Genomic DNA, 14,187 nt, shown 5'->3' with positions numbered 1-14,187 from the left:
GTTTATCAACATCAGTCCCGAGGTTGCGGGCAAACGTCCTCAACCTCATCACTGCCGGCCTTATCCAAAGTTGGCACAACCCAAGAAGATCCGGGTTAGACTTGGTCTGCCGCAACCCGTGCTTGTCATAAGAGGCAGCTAACAGGACCGGGTGGTCAGGATCGCTGACTAGAGTTGACACATCTCATCGTTTCCAAACTGCATAGATCGATGCTCATGCTGTTGATCACTGGATTGTCTTATTCAGACTCGATTATTTAGAGATCGCCGCCATATAGCTGGAATATTGCCGAGCGCAACTAACAGGATCGGGTGTTCTTGCAATGGATATCACAGCAATATAACAAATGAGTGGATTCAGAGACATGTAATGATGATGCTATTCACGGGAGAGCTCTTGCCACCATACAGTTTGCTAATGGGGTGGTATGAGAACCTTGTCACCATAGTATATATACCTGAACAGCTCACCAGCCACACAGTCCCAAGTTCTTATTGACTGCGCGTTAAGTTTTTTGGCTATTTCTTGGGTTCGAATCCAAGTGGACAACATAATTTGAAGTCTCCCAATCAAATGACTTGTTTCCGTACAGGAGTGACATGCTTTCTACAGGATTTGGGTGGTTCATGGATCTGAATTCCGTGTTAATGAGGTTGGGGTACTTTTGTGCCAGTATTGCAGGAAGCAGCACTGAATGGTAGCCCCACACACTGTCGTCTAATGTCTTGTATTCCTTGTACCAGATCCTGAGGAAGTCTGCCCACGGCCTCGCAACCATCATCCCGTTACAGAGTCCATCCAGTGTCTCGTATCCCATAGTAACGTCGTACCTGAAGACATAACACACACTGGAATTATTATCTACTTCGATATGACCGCCTCCGTGGTGTAGTGGTTAGAGTGTCCGCCAGGGGAGCGGAAGGTCGCGTGCTCGATCCTCGGCCGTGCCATACCAAAAGACGTTAAAATATGGTACTTGTTGTTCCCTGTCTGGCGCTCGGCATTAATGGGTACAACAAGGACTGGTCGTCTCGGAGTCAGTATAATGTGTCTGAGTGGGATAGTCGTGCTTAACTGCGGCGTGGTATCCCAGTGAGCTAGCACTATAAAACCAGCTTAAGTCTGGGCAAATACAAGCAGCCACACATGCTCACACATGCACGTCTTGATATAAGCGAAATATTCTTCACCTCACCTCACTTACATGCTACAACCGTTTTTAATGGACTGAACAGTTGGTATTCTGGAGGACGTTTATGTTATCCTAAGAAATGAAAAGGTGGCATGCTTTCGTGGCTATCATAGATCATGACATTATCGCAGATATTCAGGTTTCATGGTATAAAAGTAGATCTATAAGATTTCTTGTCGGTATAGAAGATAATAAGGTTTCATACCACAGTATCAGATTATACAGTTTCATAGCGTAGCAGCAGATTATAAAGTTTCATATCATAGTCGCAGATTATAAAGTTTCATCCCATAGTTTCAGAATATATGGTTTCATATCATAGTATCAGATTATAAGGTTTCATACCATAGTTTCAGAATATATGGTTTCATATCATAGTATCAGGTTATAAAGTTTCATACCATAGGTTCAGAATATATGGTTTTATATCATAGTATCAGATTATAAACTTTCATGCCATAGTTTCAGAATATATGGTTTCATATCATAGTATCAGATTATAAACTTTCATACCATAGTTTCAGAATATATGATGTCATATCATAGTATCAGATTATAACGTTTCATACCATAGTTTCAGAATATATGGTTTCATATCATAGTATCAGATTATAAAGTTTCATACCATAGTTTCAGAATATATGGTTTCATATCATAGTATCAGGTTATAAAGTTTCATACCATAGTTTCAGAATATATGGTTTCATATCATAGTATCAGATTATAAAGTTTCATACCATAGTTTCAGAATATATGGTTTCATATCATAGTATCAGATTATAAAGTTTCATACCATAGTTTCAGAATATATGGTTTCATATCATAGTATCAGATAATAAAGTTTCATATCATAGTTTTAGAATATATGATGTCATATCATACTATCAGATCATAAAGTTTCATGCCATAGTTTCAGAATATATGGTGTCATATCATAGTATCAGATTATAAAGTTTCATACCATAGTTTCAGAATATATGGTTTCATATCATAGTATCAGATTATAACGTTTCATAACATTCTTGTCCTTGTAGCCAGTAATAGGGTTACACGGCGTAGCATCAGATTCTATGACATTATAGCAGACTCATATCATTATAACAGAGTTTATAGTGCCATGTGGTCACAATACATTAAATATTTTGAAGGCAATTTACGCAGTTTAATGTCATAACAGCAGATAAAATAGATGCATGACATTTTCGCAAATTAAACAGTTTCATGTAAACAAATTAAAGCAGGTTCTTACCGAAGTGAGATGAACAAAATAATACATACGATTGAAGTGGCGATAGGGACCTCAAGACGATGACATCCAGGTCCATATAGATACCACCATACTCCATGAGGGCCTCGAGTCGGACTACATCTGACTGGTGTTCCGGTACCTTGACGGGCTGTCCGAGGACGACATGGGGTGGGGCCCTGTACACCAGCACTATCTGGGGGAACCGCGCTATGGCCTGGTCCCAGTATTTCCCTTCTGGTGTCATATCAAACCAGAACAGAATGTACTTGGGTTTAATAAATCTATGGATGGATTGCAGGCACACCAAGTGGTGGAATAAGAATGTGTTCTTCTTAGGGCCTCCATACCATGCCACGTGAACTGTATTGGGCACAATCTTTTGGTCATGCACTATCGACCTTTTATAATCCACTGGCGCGTTCAGATTTTGGTAGAATGTTTGATTTCGCTGGTATACGAAATACTCTGTTCCATTTTGTGTTACACGACAGATTCCTGGAAGGATACAGTGATTAGTTACTTGAAATCTTCTTTCTCTGAGAATTCCTAACACAGGTTTTGGAGGGACGAAAACTTGATTTACAATGACCAGTATGCCTGTCGTTATAGACAAGGTCGCCACTGCATACATCAGTGTAGATCGATGCGCCGTATAATACTTCTTCATTGAACTACAATATGCCATCTGAAAATATATATAAACAACACTACATGAATATTAAAGGCACAATTTCACACATTTCCGACAATATTTTGGCCTATGTTACATATATTGGGGCATGTGCAATCACTAAAGCTTCCGATTGATGCAATAAAAGACTTATTATCCTTTACCACTTGCCTGAAATCGATAATCGAAACTTCGAGGCGAACAGCTTCCAAACAGAGAACACTTGCTATATATGGAATGTAAACAGTTCCTCCGTACATCGAAACCTGTCGCACGCGGTGTTGTCTGTGTTAGCCGAACTGGTTTTAATCACAAGTGATTTGCAAAGATATTCGTAGAGTGCGCCCCAAGGGACATGACTCTATGGGGTTCGCTTGAAATAAGTGGTAGAGGGCACGAGAGTGGATTTAATGCAACGTTGCATTAATTCATTCGAACTTTTTACTATTGTAATCTAAATACGTAAAACAAATAGCGAAATAAATGATATGGTAGCTTCCCTGATGGCTGATAGTTAGTATTATTGAGTGAAATGCATTATTTATTTTTAGAGAAGTGTGGTGTGAAATAGTGCCTTTAACTCTAAACTCTCAATATTCAGAGAGATGAATACAGTCTTTCGTGTATATAACAGATCCTTTCAAGACTGAATTAATAGTGTGCGACTTCATCAATTGAAATATGTGCAAAAAGAATACATTATTTCTGAGCCCCCCCCAAAGCATCATTAGAAAAATTAAAAGCAGTACGTGAATTAAGAACGTCTCACTTTCGAATGTAAAATGAATGCAGCACATCATATAGTTGGCTGCAAAATATACCTGCACGTATATTGTAACGTAATGCCAGGGGGTACTGTAGATTGGAATTCCCGTAATATTTGCAACATAAATAGATTCATATCGATTCTGATTTTAACCGTTTAATACAAATTAATATCTAGGCAAGTAGGATGGATACATATTTCCGCACAAACTATAGTGCAATGCATTAATATGTAACCGCGGGAAATAACATAACCTTATATACTCACGGGCGAAAGAAACCTCACCTCGCTTTTTTAATATGTCACAAAACAACAAACTCAGATTTTGGAAATTTAACAATCAAATGTGGAAAATTAATGGATTTACAACATTCTGAATGATGAAAGTGTGATCTACAGATATGAATAATCACTTAGTGTACGATAAAAGATAAAAAAAATCATTTTCGTAACGTTTCTTTTGCCCCTGAGTTTATTATTAGTCGTCGTACATCGAGAGGGCTTCAAGGCGGAAGTTAATTGAATGTCAAGGACGAACATCTGTTGTTTCATGTTCCTATTTCGTTCACGTTAACCGCACACATGGTGAAGATGGCGAGCAATTAGGCATCAGTACTGTACCTTGCTTTGTTTCCACCATCCGCTATGAACATCATTTCTATAGTAGACATTCCCGTCCAGCAGTCAGCTTGGAATTAACATCAAAATAGTTGTTATTTTTCGAAAAGAAAAGTCAGATGTAAAGTCAAGCAAACAAGAACATATTTAGTCCTACCACAAATGGAACAACGCAGTAGCAACTCCTCTCTTTACAACATTCAGTAGTCCGAAGGTAAATTCTCAAGTAAATTCTCCGGCGGTCCCCACTGATGACTGCAATGACCGTGAGGGTCACGGTGTTCTTATTAATTCAGCCTCAACTATCGCCAGCCAATGGTGACCGTGTAGGTGGATATTAACATGGATGATCCAAGCATTGGCGTGACGCACGTCTATTGTCAGCTATTGTATAGGCCAGTAGAAATCGACGTCAAAATAAAATAACCTAGACATTTGTGATAACAGGCCAATTATTGCAGAATACTGTTCTCTGGTGTCTATTTATCATGTACAGAAAACCCAAGAAAAATCAAGAGTGGGGAAATATGTTTTTGGGGGTGTCCAAAAAAGGTCCCAAAGCTTTGTTTTCAGCAAACTACACAAAAACAGTTGTAAGAAGATAGCACCGTTGCTATGTAAACAAACAGCTGTCAACTGCCAAGCTCCTGTCAAAGTGGACCAAATCTGGGTATGTATGAATAAAATTGAACACAGAAATTTACCAAATGCATATAAATAACCCTCAGATGCAATATCCACATGTTAAGCATGGGCATATATTAAATAAAAATAGAAGTAGGTGACTTTGCAACCACTAAGCAGAAACATGATTACAGTGCCAAACTATCAATGTTATATTCTGCAAGTATGATTTTAACTTACAGTTACAAAGTTACATGCAGTACAAATAATAGCCATATACTGGCAAGTTAATTCTGGGCTAGTTTTTACACACACTAGAGTCAAATCAAAGACTTCAAGATCTTTTTTCATGGTGTTACTATAAATAGACTGCAGCCATCTATGTTTACTTTTCATAATTAGTTGTTTATATTGAATTATAACCTCACTACAAGGCACATAGCACTTATTGGTATTATACATCAATTATGCTTGCCTAATTCATTAACATTAGTCTCCAAAAGTAATTATGTTTCAAGTTAATAAAAAGCCTGTATTGATGCCGAGGTCAAGGTCAAACACTGCAGAAAATATTTTCTTGACAACAAATTATAGATATGTGTATGTCAAAACCCTTCAGATGTAAATGTACTGTTTTACTTAGAATATCACCTGCAAAATTATTTTTGATAGTGTTATCTTTTATGGAACTATATAATTCAGGAATATTTTACTTATTAGGTGATATTTCAATACATATTTCAAGTGAAAGAGTTTATATTCTCCATTGAAACCCAGTATATCAATGCAGATAGTTTGAGATAATGTTACAAAACTACAAAACATGTGCAACAAACTTGCATGTTAAACAACCAGTAAAGTTTTATGTTTGAAGTTTAGATGAAATATCATTTCATTTCCACTGTTCTTTAAGTGAATATACATAATATGCATTCTATTTATTGATTATTAAAACAGAAAGTTGTTTGTAATTTACCATGTCAAAATATGCTTATTTGTATTTATTTTTACTCCATGCAGATGTTTTGGGAAAATATCAAGTGTACTATGTATCTCAGTAAGTGAAATATATAAGATGTGAAACAGGTTTATATATATTTTCTAAATAATAATTGGCCACAGAATATGTCTTACCATGTCCAAATATGCCTATGTTTAATCATAAGTTTAATTGATTTTTGTATTTTCTTTACAGATATGTTTCGATCTCCAACATGACATGTCATTTGTCACAATGGTTCAGGAGAAGTGAAACTAAGAGGCAAGGGTTTGAACACTCTACTCAAAGAATTAACTCTTTGTAATGATTCTTTACAATCAACTCTTTAATAAAAAAAAATTAACTTTGTCCATGAAAAATGCAGAAAGTCATACTCAGCATAATCGACCATACTGAAAGCTCACAAAATAGACATCAATGAAAATACCCAGCCATGTGTATTGAGATCAGGGAGAGGAAATGGGAGTGATTTGGAAGACCTTCAATAACATCCAAATAGAAATTCAGCAATCAGCAATATCAATATTTTCAGCAGAGGGAAAAAAGTATTCTGCAAGAGACCGTTCTCAACTTCTGTGAGAGAAGATCTTCGATGATAAGGCAGTTGATGTTCCAGCTGGTAACATTGGTGCAGTTGAGGCAACATACCACAGACATTGCATGGAGTGTTTTTTGCATGAGCATGAAAGGACAGCAAGGACAAACCCTGAGGATTCAGCAAGAAAGATTAAGAACACAGCCTTCAGTTCCTGGTGTGAGCTGCTGCCAGAAAGTATGCAGAATGGAAAGCTGTACACTCTACAGTAGCTGTTGGATCTTTATGCTGCTGATCTGCTTACTGGGATCTCACCCTACAGTCTGAAGCATTTTAAACGCCGCCTCCTTTAGTATTTTGGATCAAGGATCACTATTGCAGAAGTAGAGGGGAGACCAAGCGTTGTGACCTTGACAGACATGAATCATGAATCATGAATCACAAGTTGATAATACAGCCCATGAAAATCTCAAACAGCTTCATGTGCAACTGCTTGAACTGAAAGATCAGAAGAAATCACCATCAAGGACAAGTAAGCTGTGGCTGATGTTCATGGACTTTGTTTCCATTGTAAGGATGTTTATAAGAGCAGAGAGCACTGGGAACTGGCAGTTACATCTGAAAGCAACCAACAGGAGGCATGTTACCCCTGTTTGCAGCATCTGGACACAACAACTATGCCAAATTCTGCACATTGTATCTTCAGGATTATCTTTGTCTGTGCTTGTCTGAAAGTAATTATGGAAGCTGGTCTGTTTACAATCAGAAGAAACCCAAAGCAATTATGGGGTTACACTTAAGGAGAGACATAGTCAAAGAGCAATGTCTAATCAGAGCAGGCAAAATTCAAGGAGACTTAATCAACATGACCCACAAGGATTCAGCATGAACCAAATAACAGCTCTCTGCACAAATATGACAGGGATGACATTTGGAAAGGTGTTGAAGAAGGCATCACAAGTAGTCACATTTGATTTACCACCATGAAGAAGTGTGTCCGCCTATCAGACGGGGCACAGCCGAGGATGTCATCAATGGAGCTGTGTCAGCGATTACTATCAATAACTCTTGTGAGTGGTCCTCCATCTCCAGATGTCTTCTCATTTGAACTTGCAACAGTGTCACCAGCTTTCTTCCATGATGATGGATCCATGAGAAAATGCCCAAGTCTGCCCTGGCCAGATATCTGCTTACACATTACCGGTACCACAAAGAAGAAGCACACACAACACCAGGCGTAGTCGTTGGATGTGCACTTCTCCAGCATATACCATGGCCAAGGATTGGTACCATTGCTGACATATGCAAGATCTATGTTGATAGTGTCATGCACAGAACAACACAGAAGTGGATGACACAGATGAAGCGGATGACACAGATGTCTTGGTGGCACTGATTTATCACAGCAAACATGCAACCAATCTATTCATGAAGTCACAGTAACAACTTATATATATAAATAGTTGGTTGCAATGGGCGAGCGATCTAAGACGCCAGGCTAGTGATCCAGCGAGCTTAAGGTGCCGGGATCGAGCCCACCTGGAGTCAACTTTGTGTTCAGACTCTTTCAGTGTTGTCACAACCCCTAGTGTACAGTACACAACCCTGTACACTTAAAAGAACCCACGAATCTGTTGGTATATGACCAGATGGTGTCCGCATGAATACGTGCAAACACCAAGTTGCGGGTACAGCAACATGCACTAAACTTGGACAACGTACTGTGACTATGTGTCCCAGTCCACCCAGCTGTGAATGGGTTTCTCGTAAGGATGACAAAGCCACATTAACTTTGTGCGCCTAAACGGCTGCAAGAGTTGTATGGTCCTCAGGGATCGAGGGAAAAACAACGCGCATTGCTGAGCTAAGCTGGATATTGGCGCTATACAAATATCATATAATAATAATAATAATAAATAAAATAAAAATAAGTTTGCGTGAATTTCTGTCTCAACGACATTAGTTGTGCTTGCTCACTTGTATAGATTTTGCATTGCTGCTTTGTTATTTCATCTCTATATATCTTCAATTGCTGGTATTTATGTTCTGATGACTTCTGTTGGGGTAATAATCGCGGCCAACTCAGACCACAAGACAACTGGCAGTTACCGTTACCGTTCTAATAAAGATTTTTCTGATCAATAATGTGCACCTGTGTTTGTTTTCTTTTTTATTTCATAACGATCACTGTTGGTATCAACAACGAGACGGTAATTTTACTCAAAATGTTAAAACAGAATGTTTCTATTAGCTGCAGTGAAATCGTGTGTCCCTCAGATATTTATAACTTCGGCCCGCATTATTCACAGCAATCACTATCATATCCTGTCTACTCACGCCTCGAAATAAATTGTAACTGACAGAAAATGGATACGTATACATATGTCATAATTAATGGAGCTTGACGATCACATGTGGAATGATACTGTCCAAAATATTCAGTGTATTATGAGATTGCCAACAGCATCAGTCAGGTACAACAATGTATTTGATAGACAGGATTAACCAGAAGCAAACTGATGTCAAGAAAGGCAAACAGTTTTTGCATCTCGCTCCATTTCCTTCACACAGACTTTTGATCCAAAACTCATTCAAACATTGCAAAAGATTGATGTCAGTGAATTTTTCTTATTGAAATGAGGCAATGTAAAGAGCAAGTTAGTGAAATATAACAAAAATTATTGAAACCATAAACCTTGAGATTTACGACCTCATGACAGTAGAGTCAATGGAAGCTGACCTTCTTGATTGTGATATGGCGGCCATCTTGAATTAAAAATGGCGGCCATTTTAAATTCAAGATGGCCGACATCGGTAAATAATTAAAATATTGTACATTTTGTTGAAAGTAGGCTTGTTTATAAATGAAAATACTAACCAGTATGAAGATAAACCCAAAAATTGTTATGAACTATGTAGCCGTGACAAGCGCATTCATGCTGAAATGTGGGTGAAAGGACAATAGACCCCACCCCCAACACCATGCACAAAAAATATATTTCCCCAACCTTGATTTTCTTTGGGTTTTTTATGGTGACCAATAACACCCTTCTGGTCAGGTTAAACACAAATTTGGCCTGTTATCAGAAATGTCTAGGTTCAGTGCAGTTTCTACTGGCCTATGACGGACCAAATCCGAACACTGACATGGTTTGACATGTTGCAGGCTATGGTCTTGTCAAAGGCCAAGGTCGAATATCGTCACTTTCTGTTGTGACGTCACTTGAATTGTTCGATGACGTAATATTGCATTCGGACAGTCAACCCCGTCAGAAGTTGATTTGGATAAACTTACAGTCAAATTCCTTCATTGTTTCCTTTTTCTTTTCAACACAAATTCCATGTATTTTAGCAATAATAACGGTAATGCTATTTTTGAGGGCATTATCATTTGCAGAAGCCCTCGGTCTTTTTCAACTGCCCTCCTTCGTCGGGCAGTTAATGGAAGACCTCGGGCTTCTGCAAATGATAATGCCCTCAAAAATAGCATCACCGTTATATTAGTATTTGAGGTTGTTAAATAATATACTCTATTTGACAACGCTGTATTTCCTTATTTTCTATACAAATTAATCCCCTTTAGAGCAAACAACAGAAAGGTATTACAATCGTACAAATGTCGGCCCTCTGCAGTGTCTCAGACATTCGTGATTGGTATTTTTCATTGACTGTGGGTCAAGTATTTTCTGTTGATTACTAGGAACACCTAGTCTCTGAAATGAACATATTTTACAGATAAATACAGTTCATAAAAAAAATCATAAAATATAATGAACAGGAGCCCAGAGACTTTCTTCAGTTACAGATCCTGAAACTGTAGAAATCTAGACTTGCCACACATTCTAGACTTGCAATGGCTTTCTTGGATATATTTGTATCAGGGTCTGGATGACGGACTATATTATCTAGTAAATATCAAGTATTGGAATACTAGATGATGATTTGGAGACTGACCGGTGTTTTCTGACATAATGAGTATTTCGCCCGCGGACCCGCCCTACCATTTAGTGTTTGGTCGAAAGATGGTTATTTGACCGAAAGATATGGCAACCTGAAAGGGGCGTTAGGGTTGCGTGATTAAATTTGTATGCTTTTGAATTTGGAAATTCAAAGTGGTAGGGGTAGCTGAACTACGGAGTGGTTTGGTTGGTATTTGTTTTGTTGTTTTTATGTTGTTGTTGTTGTTGTTGTTTGCTTTTATATTGGTGCTAAGAAAACCAAACCAACTGGCTAACAGTATAGATGCCATGTGTAATCTTAAAGTATCTACCCCAATTTACATGGTCTACGGAGGAACGGGAAGGTACCCTCTGAGAAATAAGATTGTAAAGCGATTGATTAAATATTGGAACACTCTTGCTGTACCTAATATATCAAACGTTAAATTTCACACTCTTACACAACTTTGATACACTACAAAAACAACACTATGACTATCAAGATAAGTGGTTAAATTTTATCGAATGTACGTTAAATCATTTAGGTCTTGGAAACATTTTGAGAAATCCAGAATGTGTTAACACTGAATGGCTGTCCTAAAGGTGGAATTAGTAAAAGACCAATTTACCCAGAGTTGGTGGTCTTTAATGAATAATAGTCCCAAAGCTCTTTATTATAAGATTATAAAAGACTCAATAACATTTGAACGTTACTTTTTTCTTCCAACCAATGTTGATATCCCAATTCTGAAATTCAGAACAACCTCCTTCTACCAATATCGACCGGCAGCTGGGAGGGCATAACCAGAGAAAATAGAACGTGTAAGTTTTGCGACTTCCAGGCAATAGCTGATGAACTTCATTATTTACTTAGATGAAGTAACTTTAATGATATTAGACTAAGGTATATTCCTTCGCAATGGAAACATCTGGTTACCTTCAAGCAACTAATGTGTACAAAGTAAACAGCAGAATTGAAAAAGCTATCGATGTTTATTAATAGTATACTAACACATCCTAAATGTTTACTGTGCCCCATCCTGACTTTGCCTATGTAACCCGATGCTTGTGTACTCTTGTACCACCGCTGGGTGGTTGAAGGAGAATACAGAAGTTGAATAAATCAACACAGGAATAGACAACAATGGGCAAGCCATGCAACAATAACGCTGTCCTGGAAACCAGACATGTTGGTGTGATGACGCTCACAGCTGTGGGGATGATCAATAAAGGATCAATAAATTGCTGTATTAAATAAAGGGCACAATTGACGGCTGTTAGGCATGGATTACATATTAATTATGCTTTACGGTATGTTGTGCAAAAGTCCAAAAGCTAAATTTCATAACGTCAATATAGCCTGAGAACAAACAACTTAATTTGGTCTATAATAATACACCATGCCATCTCGCGAGTACTCATAAACACGTTGTGTATGTTGGTTTAAACACATTTATTTATGTTAAATTGTACAGAAACAGGATCGGCAAACATCTAAAGGTTTATATTAATGTCTCTCTAGACAAAATACCATTTATGCGACATGCATTTCATTACATTATTACAAAAGAACATGATGTCATAAATAACATTAAACATACAATATACAAGAATATATGCAGCCATACAGCAAAAATACTTTCAATTCTGCAAAAGGCTAAATGAAAGCTTAAGATTGATGAAATCTTCTTGAAGTTATAATAAAGTTATGTACTGATTTGATAATATCATGATTAATAGATCTAGGTAATTTTAGGTTACCATACAGAACGTCATTTATGTTTTTACCCATGTTTGAAATAAAACAAATCGTTTCTTATAGCATCATAGTTGGGGCATATAAAAAGATAAATGAAGGGTGTCCTCGAAGGCAGCACCACAAGTACATGATGGGTTATCGGATATAAATCTGTTTACATAATAGGCATATAAATCGCTGCATTCTAATCTGAGTCTGCAATGGATTATTTGACATAAGCTGTTTCCAATGATGACATCAAACCCGAATGAAGTATTAAAATATGATGTAATCCTATTCTTGAATTCACTTGGTAATTGTATAAGTCTGAGTTCTTTAGATAAAGAATTTCAAAGTTCAAAAGGTTACTGGGTAAAATGAGACAGATTCTGGCACGAGACTGTGTAAGTAATCTGGTGTTGTGTTATGTATCATTTTATGAAATACAGTTTATTTCTGTATGCGTCTTCTTTCTACTAGAGTTAAGAGATCAGTTTCTGAATAAAATTTAGTGCATCAAGCTGTACCTTTTTAAGCATTGATGCCTGGCTTACTGTAAATTATCCCTTATACAACTACAATAATCATATAATGAATAGCGCTTTTCTTGATTATCGGTATTTAAAACTCCTTAAACAAATTATCATAGGTGAAACTTTATCAAATACAGAATTTATCTGTGCAGTCTAATTTGCGTCTTTTTTAAACCTGAAGCCTAAATGTTCGTGCTCAGAAACTTTATTTATAGGAGTATTTTGCATAAGTAATCTCGAACTAGTCTCTAAGGAACGTCGTTTACTAAACTACATGTATACAGTTTCAGGCTTGGAAGGATTGATTTAACTTGCCATAGTACAGCCCATTGAGAAATCATTTCTAGGAGGCGCGTAGGATCTTCTATAATAACATAGAGTGAAGTGTTTTCTGCATAGAGTCTTATATTGCTAGCTATATTTTCAACATGATCATTCATATAAACACAAAATAATAATGGCCCAAGCACCGATCCTTGGGGGACACCAGCTTGGGGGGCCGTTTATAAATCAAGTAATTTACAACTTATTCCAAATGATTGTAATTTGTATAGAAGTCCCTTATGCCACACTTTATCAAAGATCTTGCTTATATCCCAGAAGACAGCTCTTACTTCTTTACCTTTATCCATGGCACTTGAAATGAAGTTATACAAATCTAAAAATTGATAAGTTGTTGAATCAGCAGGAATAAAATCAGATTGTAATATATTTATAATTACATAGTCTTTAAAGGAATTAAAGTAAGTTCCACGACGTTCAGCGGTGTTGTCATAGAGTAAACCAGTTCAACTGGTTTCTTTAGAACCTCATATTCAAACGACCTAATTGTTTTAACATATGTCCAATGTATACCGAAATTCTATCTCCTTTTTCTGTTCAATGCATTCAGGAAACATGCGTATCCCCTGTTACCGGATTGTGCGGCTAATCGACTACGTTGATGATAAAGAATCGTCGTCCGACTTCTGCATGTGTGTAAGTGACAGAGCGGGTCTCCGCACCGGGAACATTGACCGTTCTGACACGTGATTACTATCAACTTGTACCGTTTAGATCTTTATTCCCCAAGCTACAATGAAATGGCTCCTGTCATCAACTCTACCGCTGACCTTTGTCTTCCGCGGTCAACCATCCTAAACTACCATCTCCTAGCCCCAGGCGGACGCTCATGATCAATAAGGTAGGAAGTGTGACGCGGGAGGATAGCAACAACGTAAACACCATGTTACTACAACACAAACGGCCTAGAAGTAGACGTCACGCTCAGACGGTTTGTCATAATTAATAGCAAAGTATTTTGATTAATCCTACTATGTAGTA

At 37.5% G+C, this 14,187-nt stretch overlaps 1 protein-coding gene across 1 annotated transcript; it reads right to left on the bottom strand.

The window, feature by feature from the left end:
- Positions 1-506: 506 nt before the first annotated feature.
- On the bottom strand, positions 507-2,962 carry LOC124276230 (glycosyltransferase afumC-like). The gene is made up of 2 exons (XM_046711900.1): positions 2,472-2,962; positions 507-831 (listed from the first exon to the last, which is right to left on the bottom strand). The coding sequence occupies exons 1-2, from the start codon at positions 2,684-2,686 to the stop codon at positions 507-509; spliced, it is 540 nt and encodes a 179-aa protein (XP_046567856.1). The 5' UTR covers positions 2,687-2,962.
- Positions 2,963-14,187: the final 11,225 nt, after the last annotated feature.

The sequence above is a fragment of the Haliotis rubra genome, unplaced genomic scaffold, assembly GCF_003918875.1.
Source record: "Haliotis rubra isolate DU_JTF1 unplaced genomic scaffold, ASM391887v1 Scf207, whole genome shotgun sequence".
NCBI lineage: Eukaryota > Metazoa > Mollusca > Gastropoda > Lepetellida > Haliotidae > Haliotis > Haliotis rubra.
The sequence above is the reverse complement of the archived record's forward strand: the minus strand, read 5'-3'. Positions and strand labels throughout refer to the sequence as shown.